Source organism: Daphnia pulex, chromosome 1, assembly GCF_021134715.1.
Source record: "Daphnia pulex isolate KAP4 chromosome 1, ASM2113471v1".
NCBI lineage: Eukaryota > Metazoa > Arthropoda > Branchiopoda > Diplostraca > Daphniidae > Daphnia > Daphnia pulex.
Genome location: NC_060017.1, coordinates 6,114,460 through 6,131,545, shown reverse-complemented (window position 1 = coordinate 6,131,545; position 17,086 = coordinate 6,114,460). Strand labels below are relative to the sequence as shown.

Sequence of the window (17,086 nt, the reverse complement as noted above, 5' to 3'; positions counted from 1 at the left end):
ACTTAGTCTTTACTTACTCACTCCCGTTGCCCTTTAAGCGTTTGTGTGCATATCGCAAAGGGGGCGTTTATTGCCACGGCAAACACCTTTTTCCCATTTCTTGATTCAATTACCGCTCGTGAAAAATTTCAGTCTGAAAAATTGGCGAGGAAAGTTTAAGTTGGAAACATTTCGACTTGAATCTTCTCTCTCTTTTTTATTTTTTTATTTTTTTGTCTCAACGTTGCCCTTTCACCGCTACTTACCTTCCACTTCATTGAGGGAAAGTGTTCTCTGCGGATATGTGTGAGCGTAGAAGGTCAATGGCCCCCCTGCGTGAATGGCTCTGGCAGAGAGAAGTTTGAGGAGCTCCCGGCGCCGAGGTGAAATGGCGTACCACCACACCACCACCACCAACACAATCGCTCAATTAATGGCCGTCTGGTAGAAAAAAAAAGAGATGGAAGTCGAGGCAAAGAGAATGAGAAGTTGCTGAATGGCTATTGTGTTGCTACTGTCGGGACTGGGAAGGTAGAGAGGGGGGAAACAAAAAAAAAAAAAAATAAGAAAGTGCGTCTGTGTTGTGTGCGTGTGTGTGCTGAGTATATGACCTAGTGGTTGTTCGAAGCGGGCATGCAATACGGTTCAGTAGACGGGTGGGAATAGGCCATTGTCGTTAAGGTTGTGTGTACATTTCTTTTCTTTTCTTGGCTAGGGGTAGTCACTATTTTTCTTTCGTTCCCTTTCTCTCTTTTTTTTCCTCCTCCTCCCCCGTGTTAGTTGTGCAGACGACGACTTGATGACTAGTATTGTACAATAACGAATTGGATTGTGTTGTGTGCAACTCTCGGGCAACTCTAGGTCCAGCAGCCGAAGGTGACGAGCGTGTTGACGGAGCCGCAGCGAGCGCTCATCAGTACCATCAGCGAGGGTCAGAAGGCCGTCGAAGAGGCCGAGCGCATTCTCGATACGAAATTGCAAGTGCCCGACTTGGGAACCGATCCCGTAAGTTTGAACAATCTTGTCTTCCCCCCTTCGTTTCTAAATTTTACGAGGCCAAAAGTTTTGACTTTGTGTGTCGCTGCTGTTTTATTGCAGGCCTCGTTGAAGTGGAAACAGAATCAGCTGGACACGAACAAGCAGAATGTGTCGTCCCAAATTGCCGCCATGAATGCGGCCACGGCCAGCGTCATCACACTCACTTCGGGTACGGTTTTTGTTATCGATATTTTTCCCCTTTGCATTCTTCTGTGCTCGGTTCAGCATATTTTTCAATTTTCACCTTTTGTTCCGGATGCAGGCCCGCCGGAGGATGTGGACCACCAAGCTGTGGGTGCGGCCATATCGACCATCTCGTCCAACTTGCCGGAAATGGCCAAAGGCGTCAAGCTCATCTCTGCTTTGATGGAAGGCGAGGAGCACGACGACCGGCTCATGGACGCTACGCGTCGACTCTGCAAGGCCTTCTCCGACCTGCTGGATGCCGCCAAACCCGAGAACAACAATGTAAAACAAAAATTTTGACATCTCATCTTTTCTTTTGTGCTGTTTTACGATCGTGCCGGCGCCTGCCTCTCTCTCTCTGCGATTCGCTCGGTTTTTTAAAATTATCATTCGCCGAGTCGGCGAGGTATATAAGTTTGAATGGCTCATTAGGCTCATCCTTTACGTTCGTCATCATCATCGTGTCGGTGTCGGCTTTGACATGGACTACAACAAAGGGGGAAGCAAGAGAATGATGCGAAGAGGCGGACGTGTGTTGTATAGCCCGCCGACTCACGCATTGACCAGTCGAGCGTAAACTGGCGTGTAGGCAATAATTAACCCGCCTGCTGCCTCGTCGTCTTCTTTTTTTCTTCTTCCTCTCCATTCTCTCTCAAAGTTCCTTCCTCGCCGTCTGCTCTTGTTGAAACAATCCGATAATTCATCTCCGTGTCACGTCAACGGCGGATTCCTTCATATTGCAGTTGCAAATGATGCCCGTCTTCCTATTAGACGGAACTGGATGAATAGTTAATGCCCGCCAGCAGGGAGGGCCACCTTTCACCCTCCCTCTGCATTTTAGATGATTGAAAATGGAAAATTCGTTAATGGAGAAGGGCCGTCATGCGGAACTCATTACCCCTGACGAGGTAGTAGGAGGCGAATCAAAATGGGATGTGGGAGGGAATATCGTGGGTCTGTAGCTCTAACCGTTTCCGACCGATTTCGTCTTGGGCCGGTTAAAAAGGCAACACATAAATATTAGCGGGTGAAAAAAACGGAATAGTTAGTAGTATTAATACCGCCGCTAATACTGCGCGACTCGCCTAGGCTGCAGCGCCGACTATCAAAAAGCGATTATAGTTTTTTAAGCGGTTTTCCACAATCCCCTTGCCACTTGGTTGGAGTGAGAATTTCAGCCTCGACGATTCCGCTGGTACGATAAGAGGACAGGCTGCACAACATCAACACAACTCCGGAAATCTATTTTTGAAGGTTGTTGAAAATTTCACGCCGTCGCCGTTGGCGACGCTTGCCAAAAGAAGCGCCCGTTAATGTAAATGCTCTACCGTTTTCATTTCATTTTGAATTCAGATAGTAGTATTATTTATTTTTCTTTTTATCCCCACACGGCTGCTTGCGAGAGGTTGACTTTTTTCAAAGTTAACGAGTCTTTTACGGTGCGGGCCATAGAGTGAGATTGAGAGAGAAAGTTAACGACAGATCAGAGAGCTGCGCGCGCGCCTTTCGAATCTAATATCGACAATTGTGAGACGGTGGGGAAAGAAGAAAATCGAATTGGGCGACAAGACTTCGGCTGCTGCAGCCACCGCCGTCTCGAATGATGTCAACCAATTCCGGCAGCCGCACTACCAGAAGTGCACTTATTATAAACCCAGCGTTTCCATGTTCCACTGGCGGGAGTAGTACCTTCTTGGGTTTCGCCTTTTATTTTTATTTTGTACATTTCTTTCCCGGTAGTGTCTTTCTGCTCATCGGACCCGGCTAGGGACGTGTCAAACATTGTAACGATCAGCGACGAACGAACGGGAGGGGGGAAAGCCTAGAGAGAGAGAGAGAGAGAGAGAGAATGGAATGCAGTTTGAAATCCCAGAGGTTTTCGTCGTTGCCGACGTTATCGCCGGAGAAAATCCCACGTCGACTAACCCGTAGAAAGAATAAATTGAGAGAGAGAGAGGGGGAAGAAAATCGACTTTCGGTGTCTGGTTCCAGTATCGATCGTCGTGTGCTCCACAATGTCGTGTTGTCGAATGCCCCCAAAGTTTTGAGCGATTTCCGAGTGTCGTTGCTTCCAGAACGACCGATGGGCGGCGGCAACACACGCCAACGTGGCCGTCCCTCAAGGCTCACGGCACCGGTATAGTAGGAGAATTGCATGTCGAGAGACGACAGCCATCTCCGTTCATAGTTGCGAGTCATGTCAACTGCGATAATCATTTTTTTTTCTTTGAAAACTAAAAAACTAAATAAAGAAATTACCCGTCATAGATGCGACAGAACCTGCTGTCGGCCGCCTCCAAAGTTGGCGAAACCACGTACGACCTGCTGAAGCAGCTGGGAGAGGCAGACAATTCGAGCCGTGAACTCCAGGATATGCTGCTGGGATTGGCCAAAGCCGTGGCCAACACCACGGCCGCCCTGGTCCTCAACGCCAAGGCCGTGGCGGCCGCTTGTCCCAACGAGACGGAGCGTCAGCAGGTGATTGCCGCAGCGACGCAATGCGCCCTGGCCACTTCGCAGCTGGTGGCGTGTGCCAAGGTCGTGGCGCCTACCATCAGCGATCCGGCTTGTCAACAGCATTTGATTGACGCGGCCCGTGAAGTGGCCCGCGCCGTCGAGGGAATTCTCGCTCTCTGCCAGCAAACGTGTCGCGATGACAAATTGGAGGCCAATTTGAGGAAAGCGGCCGGGGACGTCGCATCGGCTCTCAATGATTTGCTGGCCCACATCAAAGAAGGGACGGGCCGCAATCGAGCCACCGAGAGCGTTCACGAAGGGGCCGTCGATAACATTTTGGCCGCCTCGGACCGCCTCTTTGCCGCCCAAGGTATAATTCAATTCATCCAGGGGCTAATTGAGATGACTCGGCAGCAAACTTCAATCAAAATTTATTCCATTCCATTTTTTTGTAGGTGACGCCGCCGAAATGGTGCGCCAGGCTCGCGTTCTTGCCCAGGCTACCGCCCAGCTGATTCAAGCCATCAAGGGAGAAGCGGAAGCTCTACCCGATTCCGAATTGCAGCAGCGATTGTTGGCCGCTGCCCGATCCCTGGCCGAGGCGACGGCTCGGATGGTGGAGGCGGCCAAGGCCTGCGCCAGCAGCCCCAACGACCCCAATCAACAGCACAAATTGCGACAGGCTGCCGAAGAACTTCGCGGCACGGCCGAATCGGCGGCCGGCGAGGCTATCAAGAAGAAAGTCATCAAGCGTTTGGAAACGGCGGCCAAACACGCGGCCGCCACGGCCACCCAATCGATCGCCGCTGCCCAGGCTGCAGGACCGCACAATTCGAACCCGACCAGCCAAGATCAACTGCTGGCCGCTTGCAAAGCCGTGGCCGATCAAATCGCCAAACTGGTTCAAGGAGTCAAGGGAACTCTGGCCAATCCGGAATCACCGGCTTCCCAACTGGCCCTCATCAGCGCCAGCGAGGAGTTCATCCAGAGCGGAAACCCGATGGTTGCGGCTGCCAAAACGGCCCTGCCGACCGTCAACGACCCGTCGTCGTCGATGCAGTTGAACAACAGCTCCAAACAGTTCTCTACGGCTCTGACGGATCTGCGGACGGCCGTCACCAAAGCTCGAGACACTTGCGGTCCACTGGAACTCGATTCCGCATTGGACATGCTCTACGGCCTCAAGGATGAGCTGGATGCTTTCAGCGGAGCCGTCGATGCTTCCAAATTGAAACCCCTTCCTGGCGAGACGGCCGAGAACACTGCCCAGCAGTTTAGCGCCACTTCTAAAGCGGTCGGTTCTAACATGGCCCAGTTGTTGACCGCCGTGAATCAAGGCGACGAGAAACACACCGGAATGGCCGCTCGTAGCACGGCCGTCGCCCTGCAGGATTTGACGGACGCCGTTCGTGGAGTGGCCGCCACTTCGGATCAACCCGAACAGCAGCACAAGATCATCGACAGCGCCAAAGACGTGGTGGTCCAGGCCATCACTCTGATTGAGGAGGCCCGATCGGCCGCTACCAATCCGCAAGACATCGCCATCCAGCAACGCGTCACTCAGATCGCCCGCGACGTCTCGCAATCTTTGAGCAAGTGCGCCGGGTGCTTGCCTGGGCAGAAGGACGTGGACGAGGCCATCAATTCGATCAATTCGGCCTCTGAAATATTGGAAGGCGAACGATACCCTCGCAGTGACAAATCATACCACGAACTGCAAACGATGTTGGGCTCCGCTGCGGCTGATTTGAACGACGCGGCCGGCGAAGTTGTCGGAACGGCTCGAGAGTCACCCACACGCCTCGCCTGGGCATCCAAGACTTACAGCACTTCGTTCTGCTACATGATGAACGTCGGCATGGAAATGGCCGGCCAGACCAAGGACACTGAAACCCGATCGCAGATGATCGTTTCTCTCAAGAACATCACCCTCGTCTCGGGCAAATTGCTGACGGTGGCCAAGACGGCCAACGCCGATCCATCGGCTCCCAATGCCAAGAACAACTTGACGGCAGCGGCCCGCGCCGTTACCGAAGCCATTAACGGACTTGTCGATGTTTGCACGGCCAGCGCTCCTGGTCAAAAGGAATGCGATAATGCCGTGCGGGCCATCCAGTCGACTCGCTCGCTTTTGGAAAAGCCCAACGAACCGGTTAACGACATGTCTTACTTTGAATGCCTGGACACGGTCATGGAGAAATCCAAGAGCCTGGGCGATGGCATGACCGGCATCGCTAACAATGCCAAGAAATCCGAACACGAGCCATTTGGCGAAGCTGTCAAAGACGTTTCGAATGCCATTACTGGACTTGTCGAGGCTGCCGCACAAGCCGCTTACCTAGTCGGCGTCTCTGATCCGTCAAGCGTAGCCGGAAGATCTGGTTTGGTCGATCAAGCAGCCTTTGCCAGAGCTTCACAGGTAAAACGAGTCTCGATTAATTTCATTTCAATTGCGTTTGCTGAATTTGTTGTTATTGCAATTTAGGCCATTCAGTCAGCTTGTCACGCACTGTCCAGTCCCAGCAGCACCCAGCAACAAGTTTTGTCTGCCGCTACGGTTATCGCCAAGCACACCAGCTCTCTGTGCAACGCCTGTAGAGTGGCCTCGTCAAAGACGACGAATCCGGTAGCCAAAAGACACTTTGTCCAATCGGCCAAGGATGTGGCCAATTCGACGGCTAAATTGGTCAAGGAAATCAAAGCCCTGGACCAGGACTACAGCCAGCGCAATCGCGATAACTGCGCCGCTGCAACTCAGCCTCTCATCGAAGCGGTCGAGAATTTGTGCACGTTCGCCAACTCACCCGACTTTGCCTCCATCCCGGCTAAGATTTCACCAACCGCCCGCCAGGCCCAAGAACCCATTACTTCAGCCGGTAAAACAAATATTTAAATGCCTTGCCAAGTTTTTCCAAATATTTACTATCTGTTTGTATTTTTTTTATTCCAGGCAAATCTATCATTGACGGTTCGTGCTCGATGATTTCGGCAGCCAAGTCGCTGGCCCTCAACCCCAAAGATCCACCCACTTGGCAAGCTTTGGCCAATCACAGCAAGAGCGTCTCCGATTCGATCAAGAAACTGGTATCTTCCATCCGTGACAAGGCGCCGGGACAGAAGGAGTGCGATGATGTCATCTCCATCATGTCGAATTGCGTCCGTCAGCTGGATCAAGCTTCGCTGTCTGCCATATCTCAGAATCTGAGCCCCCGTCGAGAGAAATCGGCCCAGGCCTTTGCTGAACAGACAACCAACTGCGCTATGGAAATCGCCGATCGCATCGACAGCGTCCGCTCTGCCGCTAAAGGAGAAGCCGAAAAACTTGGTCACGCGGTAAGCATTTCTATTCATTCCAAGTACAAATTCTAAAAGATCCAATTCATCGCAACCACGGGAAACTCAATCTACTTTAGGTCACCCAAATATCCCATTACTTTGAGCCGATGGTGGTCGCTGCCACTGGATCTGCCTCGTACCTGCTGAACTCCAAACAGCAAATGATGATGCTCGATCAATCCAAGACAGTCACTGAATGCGCCATTCAGCTCGTTCTCGTCGCCAAGGAAGCCGGAGGAAATCCCAAAGTAATTTTTTGCGGTTGTTTTTAGTGATTATGTCACGCGAATTAACTAGAAATGTGCGTTTGTGAAGGCTGTTCAAGTTCATACGGATCTTGACGAATCTGCCGAGGCCATGAAGGAGGCTCTACGCGACTTGCTGTCGACTGTCGAGACGGTGGCCACCGAGGCCGGTGTGGTTTCTGGTCTCGTCGACTCAATTACTGCTTCCATGAATCAAATGGAGAGCCGGGCGCAAACGGTAATCCAATTATCCGGTCATTCAAGCCTCGTGTTTCAAATATCTTGAATTGTGCTCCTAATTTTAGGGCTCTTCTGGGGATGAAGCCGACGGTACCAGTTTTGTTGATTACCAAACACGAATGGTTCAGGCCACCAAAGAAATTGCTCGACTATCCCAAGATATGGTAAAGTTCTTTTTTGTTTGTACAAAAATTAAGTTTTGTCTTTATATTAATCTCATTCTAATTATCTTAAAATAGGTTGCCAAGTCTGGTTCGGATAATGTGAGTCAGTTGGGTCAACTGGGCGCATCCATAACACACTTGTACACGCAATTGGCGACGGATACTCAAGGGGCCGTTGCTAAGACTTCGAGCGTCGAAATTGCTATGCGAATTAAATCGACCGTTCACGATCTGGGTCGAACCTGCATCGATCTGGTCAAAGCCGGCGGCGCTCGGCAAGGCGCTCCGGACGATGTCTTTACTCAACGAGATCTTTCCGACGCCGCACGCCTTGTTGGCGAAAAGGTACAAAGAAAACTTGACAACCAAAATACGATTGTCTGATGTCATCAACTTTCGCCGTTTTTATTCCAGGCGTCGCAAGTTTTGGCCGCTTTGCAGGCCAGCTCCCGCGGAACTCAGGCTTGCATCAACGCCGCCAGCACAGTGTCGGGTATCATCGGCGATTTGGACACGACCATCTTGTTTGCCACGGCCGGCACTTTGCACGCTGAGAACGAAGACGAATCTTTCGCCGACCATCGCGAGAATATCTTGAAGACGGCCAAGGCTTTGGTGGAAGACACGAAAACATTGGTGGCCGGTGCGGCTTCTTCGCAAGAGCAGTTGGCTGTGGCCGCCCAAAATGCTGTGGCCACAATCGTCCAACTTTCTGATGTTGTCAAACTGGGAGCCGCTTCCCTTGGCTCTAATAATCCAGAAGCCCAGGTAATCCATTCGTTTACAATTTCCTGGTAATTTTATCGTTAGTGACGATCCTTTTTTTTTTTAAATTAAAGGTTATGTTGATCAACTCCGTCAAAGACGTGGCATCTGCCCTCGGCGATTTGATCCACGCCACTAAATCCGCATCGGGCAAGAGCATTAACGATCCGGCAATGATCTACTTGAAGGATTCAGCCAAGGTAAGAAATTCCGCATCCAACAATGCAATAAGCCCCCTTTACTTTACCTTTCCTTTTGATCCTAAATGGAATCCCCCGACAGTTAGTGATACATTTATTCACTAATGATAAAAGAGAGTCGCATATTGGATTTCAATACGACACGGGGTCTTGTGATTTTGATTTGTAAATTTTGCACCGTGTCGTTTCCCAGGTTGGGGGTGGACTTTTTCCTTGATTTGCGTTTTGACCGCTTTTTCATTTTTTGGTGATTGATGGTGGTGGTGGTGTTGAGTGGACGCTGCCTTCTTTGTCGGGAGGTTTCGATACGTTTGCACCGACGACAAAAATCACTTAACAAAGTCTGCACGTCCCTTTCATTGACGGCTGTGTTCCCTTCAAACCCCCCACTGATAGTCGGCTCAAATTGTCACCGCTTAGCCGTAGAAAATTATAAACAAGGCCTTTTTATTTTTATTTTTTAACAACTGGAAATGTACAAATTAATAAGTGCCTTAAAGTCCACCCTACCTTCATCCGCGAAACAGCACAGTAAATATAAGAACCGGAATCGAGGGTTGGATTATTGGTCTGAACTTCTTTTGATCACCAGATCAAAGGCTAACAGAAGATGAAAGGTTTTGAGTACCAATCCAACCCTGGATTCGATCTAGTCTCGTCATTCAATCAATTATTTTCAAAAAAATTGCCCAAACGTATGGAAGAATTTTTTGTTCTCTGGTTACGATGTTGTGGAGCGTACGAAACGGATAAAATTTCAGAGATAGAGAATCATCGGCTCGCCTATCGAGTTCTAGTGAAGTTTTAGGGAAAAAAGGGCATTTTTTGTTGTCGTTCTTGGCCTTCTTTCCCCCCCCTTTTTTTTTGTCTTCTCCTTCGAAGTGAAAAGTTGAGTTTTGTGGTTGTATGTGTGCTATTCCACAGTATCCAGCGGATGACGCTGAGCCCGTGCCCTCGGATTGGCTCATATCCGACCAGGAAGAGGAGCTCATTCGACTCCTCATCGTTGACTCGGATTACGCCGAACATTGACAAGTTTCGAGAGAAATTTAAAAAAATCAAACACAAACGAAATAGAACGCGAACTCCAGATTTAGTCGGAACGAAACATGCGCAGCGCGGTCGCGTTCAAACAAACCAAAAGATCCAGCTATACTCTTTTTTGAAAATTATTTTTCACTTCTTTCTACTCTTGTTTGGATTCTGAATTCATCTTTTAAACAACCTCCCTCCCCTTTCTATATTTTTGCTTGCCCACTTTGGATTGATCGCTATCAAAATCAGTATCTTCGGGTTTTTTAAAACAGAAAAAAAAACAAGCCAAATTGTAGTAGTCAACCAAAAAACTAACCCGGGAAGTATTTATATTTTGAATTGACGTTCGTGGAGGGCAAATAAACCATTTGAAAACAAACAAAAAACAAAAAAAAAACATTTATCAGCAGTTCATAATATTTAGCCCCGGATTTTTCGAATCCTTTGATTTTTATTAGGACTCGTATATTATTTGACACATTCCCTTTTGCTCTTGCGACTTCCGTCTCTGGAATGATTCTCTCTCTTTTCTTCTACTGTTCGTGCCTGCCCGTATGCATCCGAAATCCGTATGAATTCCAACTTTTAAACGTTATCCGCATGGTTTATGAATGACGACCGATGACGAGCCAATCAAAGAACGCACTGTGAGACGTTGGATCAAAAAATTTGATGGGTGTCTTTTTTGAATTTTGAAACCCCTACGAGTTGGATTTTCTTGTTTTTGATGATTGACGAGACTAACACAGATTGTCTAGTTGCGGTTATTGATGTAACGTGGAAACGAGCGTGTCGTCGTTGTCCCTTTTTGATCCCGTCTGCCCCCCTTTGCCCTGTGTGCTGTCGTATTATAATCCGACGTACTTGCCTTGCCTGCCATTTCATTATTCGCCTGTTTGTTTTTGTCCGTCCCCCCGTATCGTGGGCTAGGTAATGGTGACCAACGTGACATCTCTACTCAAAACAGTCAAAGCGGTCGAAGACGAGCACACCAGAGGCACTCGCGCTCTCGAGTCAACCATCGAAGCTATTGCGCAGGAAATTCGGGTACGTACATTTTGTTCAACAAGTGTTAATTATTCTCCAATTTCCGTTGATTGTAAACGACATTTTTATTTTCTTTTTTTCATTTTTGCTATTTCCAAAACCAGGCGTTCGATTCGCCAGAACTGCCTCGTGTCAAGTACACACCGGAAGATCTTGTCCGGGTCACGAAACCCATCACGTTGGCAACGGCCAAGGCTGTTGCGGCGGGAAACAGCTGCTTCCAGGACGACGTAATCGTAGCGGCTAATGTCGGCCGCAAGGCCATCTCCGACATGTTGACAACTTGCAAGGTAGGGCTATTGTTCGTTTGTCAATTTCATCCAGGGTGAAGTGCTTGCCGGGTTCTATTTTGCGCTTGATTCACGTTTTTGTAGGGAGCTGCCTACTCTGCGGAGACGAACGACATCCGATCCAAGACGTTGCTCGCCGGCCGCGAGACGGCTCTTCAGTACCGCGAGCTGTTGCAACTGGTGCTGCACGTGTTGTCGCGGCCCAATCCGGCCGCCAACCTCGAAATCAAGAACAACTTCCCCGTTGTCTCGCGCAAAATCGCCCACTGCGTCACCGGTCTCGTTTCCATGGCTGAAATCCTCAAAGGTAAGGAAAAAAGGTCTTCATGGTGTTGCGTCGAGTTTCGTTTTTCTTTTCCATTTTTTCAAATAGTGTAGCGATAATTTTTACTAATAGACTTAGAGTTCATTTTGAGTTTGTTCATTCCCACTGCACACTAGCATGTGACTGGATGAAAACCCTGAACTTTTGACCTTTCCATCTCATTCCTGTTGTAAAAAAAGAAAACGAAGACATTAGATCCCCAACCAGCAGTGAAGAAATTTCTCTTCCTAGAAGTCTCTTGAGGGCATTATTATCTCTTAAACTATTATTTCTGTAATCTGGAGCATATCTAATTAACCGGTGATTGGCAATTGTTATCCATACTGCCCTTGTAGTGACATCGTCCTGTGAAGATTATGGCCCGTGGCGAACGAGCCAGTACAGATTTGGTGAGTGTGTCAGTGCGTGTGGTTTGGATGCCGAACGCGGGGGTGGGTGGAGAGCGGCTCGCGACACTTTGTCAATGCACTGGGAGACTTACTTGCACTACGGGATTTTTTTTTATCTTTTCTGCCTCATTTCACACTGATGGGATCGCGTCTTTCGCCTGGGATTCAGGATTGATTACCCATAATCTGTCCTGTTGTGCCCTACTTTCCTTCTTTCATGGCTCTGATGTCGCCCTATTCTTTGCGGCCGAAAGGATTACGCGGTCTTTTTTTTATGGGATTTGGGTGGATTGGTGTAGTGTAACCCCCGTGGTATTTTCACACTATGCAGTTTCTCCCCGTATGTGTGTTGACGGCACGAAACATGCTACGCTGAGCCAACTTACACAGCACCGGGAGCCGGGCCTATGCATGATGACGCCATCCTTTTCGTCCCCCCCCCCTTGATCTTTTACACGTGCCTGCATGGATTTTCTTTTCCCCGTTTTTCTTCCTCTTTCTATTTCTCCCTTTTTTCTTGTTCCTCTTTTTTGATGTTGCATGAAGAGGGGGTGGACGTAAAGGGACTGTGTGCGGTCGTAACTTGCGCGCTGTGTTGGCTGGTATTATGTTATGAGCTGACTCTGTGTGTGTGTGTCTAGTTTAGTGTCTTGTCTGATATCCCGGCTTTTAGTACGCAGTCATCGATCCATCGGTAGGGATCAACTCGTTCGCATGGGCTGCAACGTACTCACGCAAGTATAAAAGCCGGAAAGGCCGAAAAGAACACGTACGATCAAAAGAGAGAGAGAGAAGAAAGGAAAAACTGGATGAGCCTACTGTTAGCATGATGGAATGTTTTGTCGTATTTCAGTGTTATGATCTAAAATGTCTGTGCCTATGTCTGCGTGTAAAGCTTTTTGTACCGAGTTAAAAAAAAAAAAAACGTCCCGGTTGCACTTTCGGCTGGCCGTTTGGTCACAATGTTCATTTCGGTTTCACGGTTTCGTGTTGTCTGACGTGACTTTTTTTTTTCTTCTGTGTGCGGGAGCAGGTACCGATTGGGAAGATCCGGAAGACCCGACAGTCATCGCTGAAAACGAGTTATTGGGAGCAGCTTCATCCATCGATGCTGCAGCCAAGAAATTGGCCAATTTGCGTCCTCGCATCAGCTCTACAAAGGTAATTATTTATTTTTTGTTTTATCGTTCGATCGACCAAACAAGTTTCAGCATCACTGGATCCGCATTCCTTAAAAAGCTTGTTGGCTGTAAGATATGTTTGATATTCTTGGTTGTTCTATGGTCAGACCACAACCAGATATCAGACATATTATTACAGCTGTGAGCCTCGACATCAACTCTTGTGGAATTTTATTCTATCGATTAAAACTGTCAAGACAAGTGTTTGTTTTTTCTCTCCGTCGTCTGATTATGTAAATTAATTCACGCCATTTCCTCATTTTTGCATCAAGGAAACGGATGAAAGTCTCAGCTTCGATGAGATGATTCTTGAAGCCGCCAAATCGATTGCTGCCGCTACGTCAGCTCTCGTCAAGGCCGCTTCGGCTGCCCAGCGTGAATTGATTGACATTGGCAAAGTAAGTAGACATTTATTGTAAATTCCTCAACTCATATATCGATGGCGTCATTTTAATCAATTGTGATTCATATAGATAAGCCGCCGCCCGCAAGTGGATTCGGATGACGGCCAGTGGTCGGAAGGTTTGGTGTCAGCGGCTCGACTCGTAGCCGCGGCCACTCACAGTCTGGTCGAATCGGCCAACGCGCTGGTCCAGGGTCAATCTTCCGAAGACAAATTGATTTCAGCCGCCAAGCAAGTAGCAAGTTCAACTGCTCAACTATTGGTGGCCTGCAAAGTGAAAGCCGATCCTGACAGCAAGTCGACTCAACGTCTTCAGGCGGCTGGCAATGCTGTGAAACGTGCAACGGACAACTTGGTCAAGGCTGCCCAGCAAGCCATCGCTCAAGAAGAAGAGCGCAGTCTTGTCGTCAACCGCAGGTAAATAAACTTGTTGATTTGTTTTGTTGAACAAATGATTCATCTTCCGTTTTTTTCTTCTTTTTAAAACAGAATGGTCGGCGGAATTGCGCAAGAAATTGACGCACGCTCCGAGGTTCTCCGTATCGAGCGTGAACTGGAGGAAGCCCGCAGTCGATTGACGGCCATCCGTCGAGCCAAGTACCGCGGTGAGGGCGATTCGGACGCCGAAGGCTACATGTCTGGTTATGATTCATCGATGGAGACATCTGGCTATCGAACCAACATGAACGGATCCGATATAGACCGCAGTCCGGCTCCACCTCCCCAGCAAGTGATGTCGACGTTTCAAGCCGAGAGCAGAGTCCGTCAGGTCTATCAGCCTCAACAGTCGAGTAGTCTGCTGCAATCGAACAGTCCGCAACAGCAAATGTATCAACACCTTCAGCGCGATCAGCGGTCCGTTTCACCGGTCGCTCCACCAAAGAAGCAACCGCCTGCAACGCCGCCACGCCTGTCGTCGACACAGAAACCACAACAGCAGCAACAACAACAACGGGACAGCGACTCGCCTCTGATGATCCTGCAACGCCAGCGCCATCTGCTGGAATCGACGGCCAACAGCGCCAACAATTCGATGGTGGAAGATCACACGCCGTCCTTCTCCGAGTCAAGGCAAAGGTTCAACAACAGTAGCTCGTTCAATTCATCAACATCGATGTCGAGCTTTCAAAGTCCTGTTCAAGTACAACATGGTGCCTCCGCTGCTGGGGATGCCCGAGAGTTCTACTCGGCCACTTCCAGTGTCCGCAGTAGCACGGAACAAATCCACAGCCAGATGACGACAATGTCACAGCGAACTGAGAGGATAAGCATGTCATCCTCGACAAGCAAAACTTATCAACAATTACAAGAAAAGTAGACGAAGTCTCTAGAGGTGCCTTAGAGAAAAACAAAACACACACACAATGGAATGGTGCTAAGTTGTTTGGTTGTTTTGGCCGGCCTCACCTTTAGGTCGTTGGCCTTTTGTTACATTTTTTATATTTCTCTATCTTGATTTTTTTTTTGGCGCCCAAGCAGTTTTTGCGGCTTCGATAAGTAATGTGCCTTCGCATAACACAATCACAAAAATTAATATCTTAGTTGCCAAGTACATCCAAATGTACGCTGTTTGTTTTACATAGAGGGAGTTTTAAGGTTTTCGAAAGCGAAAAAGTAAAAAACAAATTACAATTGAAGCTTGGAACGGCGTGTGCGTGTATTGAACATACTTTATACTTGCGTCACATCTTTCTAATCCGCCTCGCCATTGATGGTTTCTACCCCTTTTTCTCCTTCCAATCGGTCGCTGTTACTTCTCTCCATATGATCCGCCTTTTCTGAACAAAGTGCCAAAACGAAGATGCTCTTCCGCCCCAACATTTTATCACCGAATTTTTTTTTTCTTTTTCTCGCAACAGGAATTTTGGATCACTTATCTTGTTATAAACATTCTTGATATTCATCTATATATAATCAGTCTGCTCTAATACACTATTCAATAACTTACACGTATGCGGTAATTTATTTAGTTATTGAATATGAAACAAATACCATTTCCCTTTTACAAACTTGTATTTACTGTAATTAATTAATCTAGGCAAGGTCCAGCAAATATCAGATAACGAAGACTATAGCGATTATAGCCTACAAAAATAGACTGTATCAGACCATTTCAATCACAATTTTACCTCGAGCATGTCCGGCTTTCAGTTTATAATAAGCTTCTTTTAGTTGATCGAAAGTGAAAACGCTATCAATCAATGGCTTGAGCTGGAAATTAAAAAAATACAATTCATTTCTGATTAAAATAATAACTAAATTTTAAATTTTAAATCTTCTGGCAATTAAAATATTATACCTGATCATTTTGAGCGTAGTCGCGAAGTTTTCGTAAAGCAGACGAATTCGGGGAAAACAAGACCCAACGATGGGTTTTCAATTGGAAGATGAGCAATGCATTGGCGACAATGAGGTCGTAAATAGTCTTTAAAATTCCTCCGATGACACCGTAGTTATCGAAATTTTTCAAAATTGGAGGAACGAGAGTCAAATATTTGGCATTAGCACAGGATTTCAACAAGTCGTAGTCGTAGCCATCCCATTTACCGGTGCAGTCGAGAACCACGTGGAATCTGAGAAGAAAGCACTAAAAAGATTAAGAAATGAAAATTTCTTTTTTGTTTTTTACTACAATACCCTCCATGAGCTCGCAACTTAGAGTTGGCATCCGGAGATTTGTAATCAATAATGTCATCAGATCCCAAGTTTTTGATGATTGGAATGGCATCAGTTGAACAGGTTGAGACAACCTATATTAACGTAAGAACCAATTCCTCATTCAGACATTTCCCTTCTTAGATAAGTACTGAATCAAAATGATAATGAATGTTTTACCTTTGATCCCCAAATCTTGCAGAGTTGGGTAGCAATAGATCCGATTCCACCTGCAGCCCCCATGATGAGCACATCCTTGCCATTTAAAACTTCTCCTAATCCACCAACACTCCTCAAACCAGACCAAGCAGTTAAGCCAGCATAAGGAATTGATGCTGCTTCAACCATTGTCAAGTTCGTTGGTTTCATTACAACATTAGAATCTGAAACTACTACGAATTGAGCATGGGATCCTGTACCAGATTGTGGTGGAACTACACCCATAACCTCATCCCCTGGTTTCAACTCGGTTACTCCCTTTCCAACTGCGCGAACTACCCCAGCAAAGTCTCGCCCCAAAATGACAGGTAGGTGAGTTCGAAAAAATGTTTCAAATATCACTTTACCATATCCATCTGATGACAAAAATAAGGTGTTATGCTATGATTCGCACACATTTTTGTGTTCTTAACCTTACCTGGCATCCAAGCATCTAAAACATTGACTGAGGCAGCTTTCACTTCAACGAGTACATCTTTTGAAGAAGTTAGTTTTGGGATAGGCAGGTCTTTCACTAATTCTAGACTTTCAATTCCGCCGTAATCACGAAGTTTCCAGGCTGACATAAGTCCTTCAGTAGAAGATACATCACCACGAGTAGCCATGATTTATTGGTGGAATCAGAACAATAGCTGAGGCGATCGATCTCTGGAAAAACGACGAAGGATCTCTGACCGACTGATGTAATCGCATTGACGTTAGCTTCGTTGGACGGTTTAAAATACTTACTTGCGTTTCATCGACGTGCACCCAGCGATATTGACATGACAATGCACAAACCTACAGATAAGACACATAAGACATATTTGGGCTTTCATTTTTGTGTTTGTTTACATTGTTTGACAGCTTAACACAGACATCTACCGATGAGATTCTGAAGCGCACAAAATGCACCGACACTTTTATTTATCAACCTACCTTCGTTAGTTCGT

At 47.4% G+C, this 17,086-nt stretch overlaps 2 protein-coding genes across 18 annotated transcripts in view; one reads left to right on the top strand and one right to left on the bottom strand.

Moving 5' to 3' along the window:
- Positions 1 to 15,227, top strand: part of LOC124191130 (talin-2-like) — a 39,929-nt gene extending 24,702 nt beyond the window's left edge. For 10 of the 16 annotated variants that reach the window (XM_046584231.1, XM_046584198.1, XM_046584164.1 and 7 more), the window contains 21 exons: positions 841 to 984; positions 1,078 to 1,186; positions 1,280 to 1,485; positions 3,472 to 4,030; positions 4,116 to 6,079; positions 6,146 to 6,536; positions 6,611 to 6,993; positions 7,074 to 7,244; positions 7,312 to 7,479; positions 7,547 to 7,645; positions 7,721 to 7,990; positions 8,060 to 8,413; positions 8,485 to 8,610; positions 10,576 to 10,692; positions 10,797 to 10,982; positions 11,067 to 11,289; positions 11,643 to 11,696; positions 12,730 to 12,857; positions 13,150 to 13,275; positions 13,351 to 13,697; positions 13,770 to 15,227. In XM_046584231.1, the coding sequence (XP_046440187.1) occupies positions 841 to 984; positions 1,078 to 1,186; positions 1,280 to 1,485; positions 3,472 to 4,030; positions 4,116 to 6,079; positions 6,146 to 6,536; positions 6,611 to 6,993; positions 7,074 to 7,244; positions 7,312 to 7,479; positions 7,547 to 7,645; positions 7,721 to 7,990; positions 8,060 to 8,413; positions 8,485 to 8,610; positions 10,576 to 10,692; positions 10,797 to 10,982; positions 11,067 to 11,289; positions 11,643 to 11,696; positions 12,730 to 12,857; positions 13,150 to 13,275; positions 13,351 to 13,697; positions 13,770 to 14,598 (6,954 nt within the window). In that variant the 3' untranslated portion in view covers positions 14,599 to 15,227. The remainder of the gene's footprint in view (positions 1 to 840; positions 985 to 1,077; positions 1,187 to 1,279; positions 1,486 to 3,471; positions 4,031 to 4,115; positions 6,080 to 6,145; positions 6,537 to 6,610; positions 6,994 to 7,073; positions 7,245 to 7,311; positions 7,480 to 7,546; positions 7,646 to 7,720; positions 7,991 to 8,059; positions 8,414 to 8,484; positions 8,611 to 10,575; positions 10,693 to 10,796; positions 10,983 to 11,066; positions 11,290 to 11,642; positions 11,697 to 12,729; positions 12,858 to 13,149; positions 13,276 to 13,350; positions 13,698 to 13,769) is intronic. The other 6 variants (XM_046584268.1, XM_046584241.1, XM_046584155.1 and 3 more) reach the window with 1 other exon arrangement.
- Positions 15,228 to 15,274: 47 nt separating this feature from the next.
- On the bottom strand, positions 15,275 to 17,027 carry LOC124191211 (reticulon-4-interacting protein 1, mitochondrial-like). Of its 2 annotated transcripts, none has more exons than XM_046584269.1 (6): positions 16,884 to 17,027; positions 16,573 to 16,802; positions 16,116 to 16,510; positions 15,918 to 16,030; positions 15,580 to 15,853; positions 15,275 to 15,491 (listed from the first exon to the last, which is right to left on the bottom strand). In XM_046584269.1, exons 2-6 carry the CDS (start codon positions 16,757 to 16,759, stop codon positions 15,384 to 15,386), a joined length of 1,077 nt encoding a protein of 358 aa, XP_046440225.1. In that variant the 5' UTR covers positions 16,760 to 16,802; positions 16,884 to 17,027; the 3' UTR covers positions 15,275 to 15,383. The 2 variants fall into 2 exon arrangements, with proteins under 2 accessions (XP_046440225.1, XP_046440236.1); XM_046584280.1 differs by having other exon boundaries at positions 16,573 to 16,824; positions 16,884 to 17,014.
- Positions 17,028 to 17,086: the final 59 nt, after the last annotated feature.

Bases quoted from the DNA above. Each gene is read 5' to 3' on its own strand.
- LOC124191211 (XM_046584269.1), bottom strand. From the start codon at position 16,759: ATGGCTACTCGTGGTGATGTATCTTCTACTGAAGGACTTATGTCAGCC. The intron at 16,511-16,572 runs GTAAGGTTAAGA...TTTTGTCATCAG, and splicing joins TTTAGATGCTTGGATGCCAG to ATGGATATGGTAAAGTGATA. The intron at 15,854-15,917 runs GTATTGTAGTAA...CTTTCTTCTCAG, and splicing joins AAGTTGCGAGCTCATGGAGG to ATTCCACGTGGTTCTCGACT.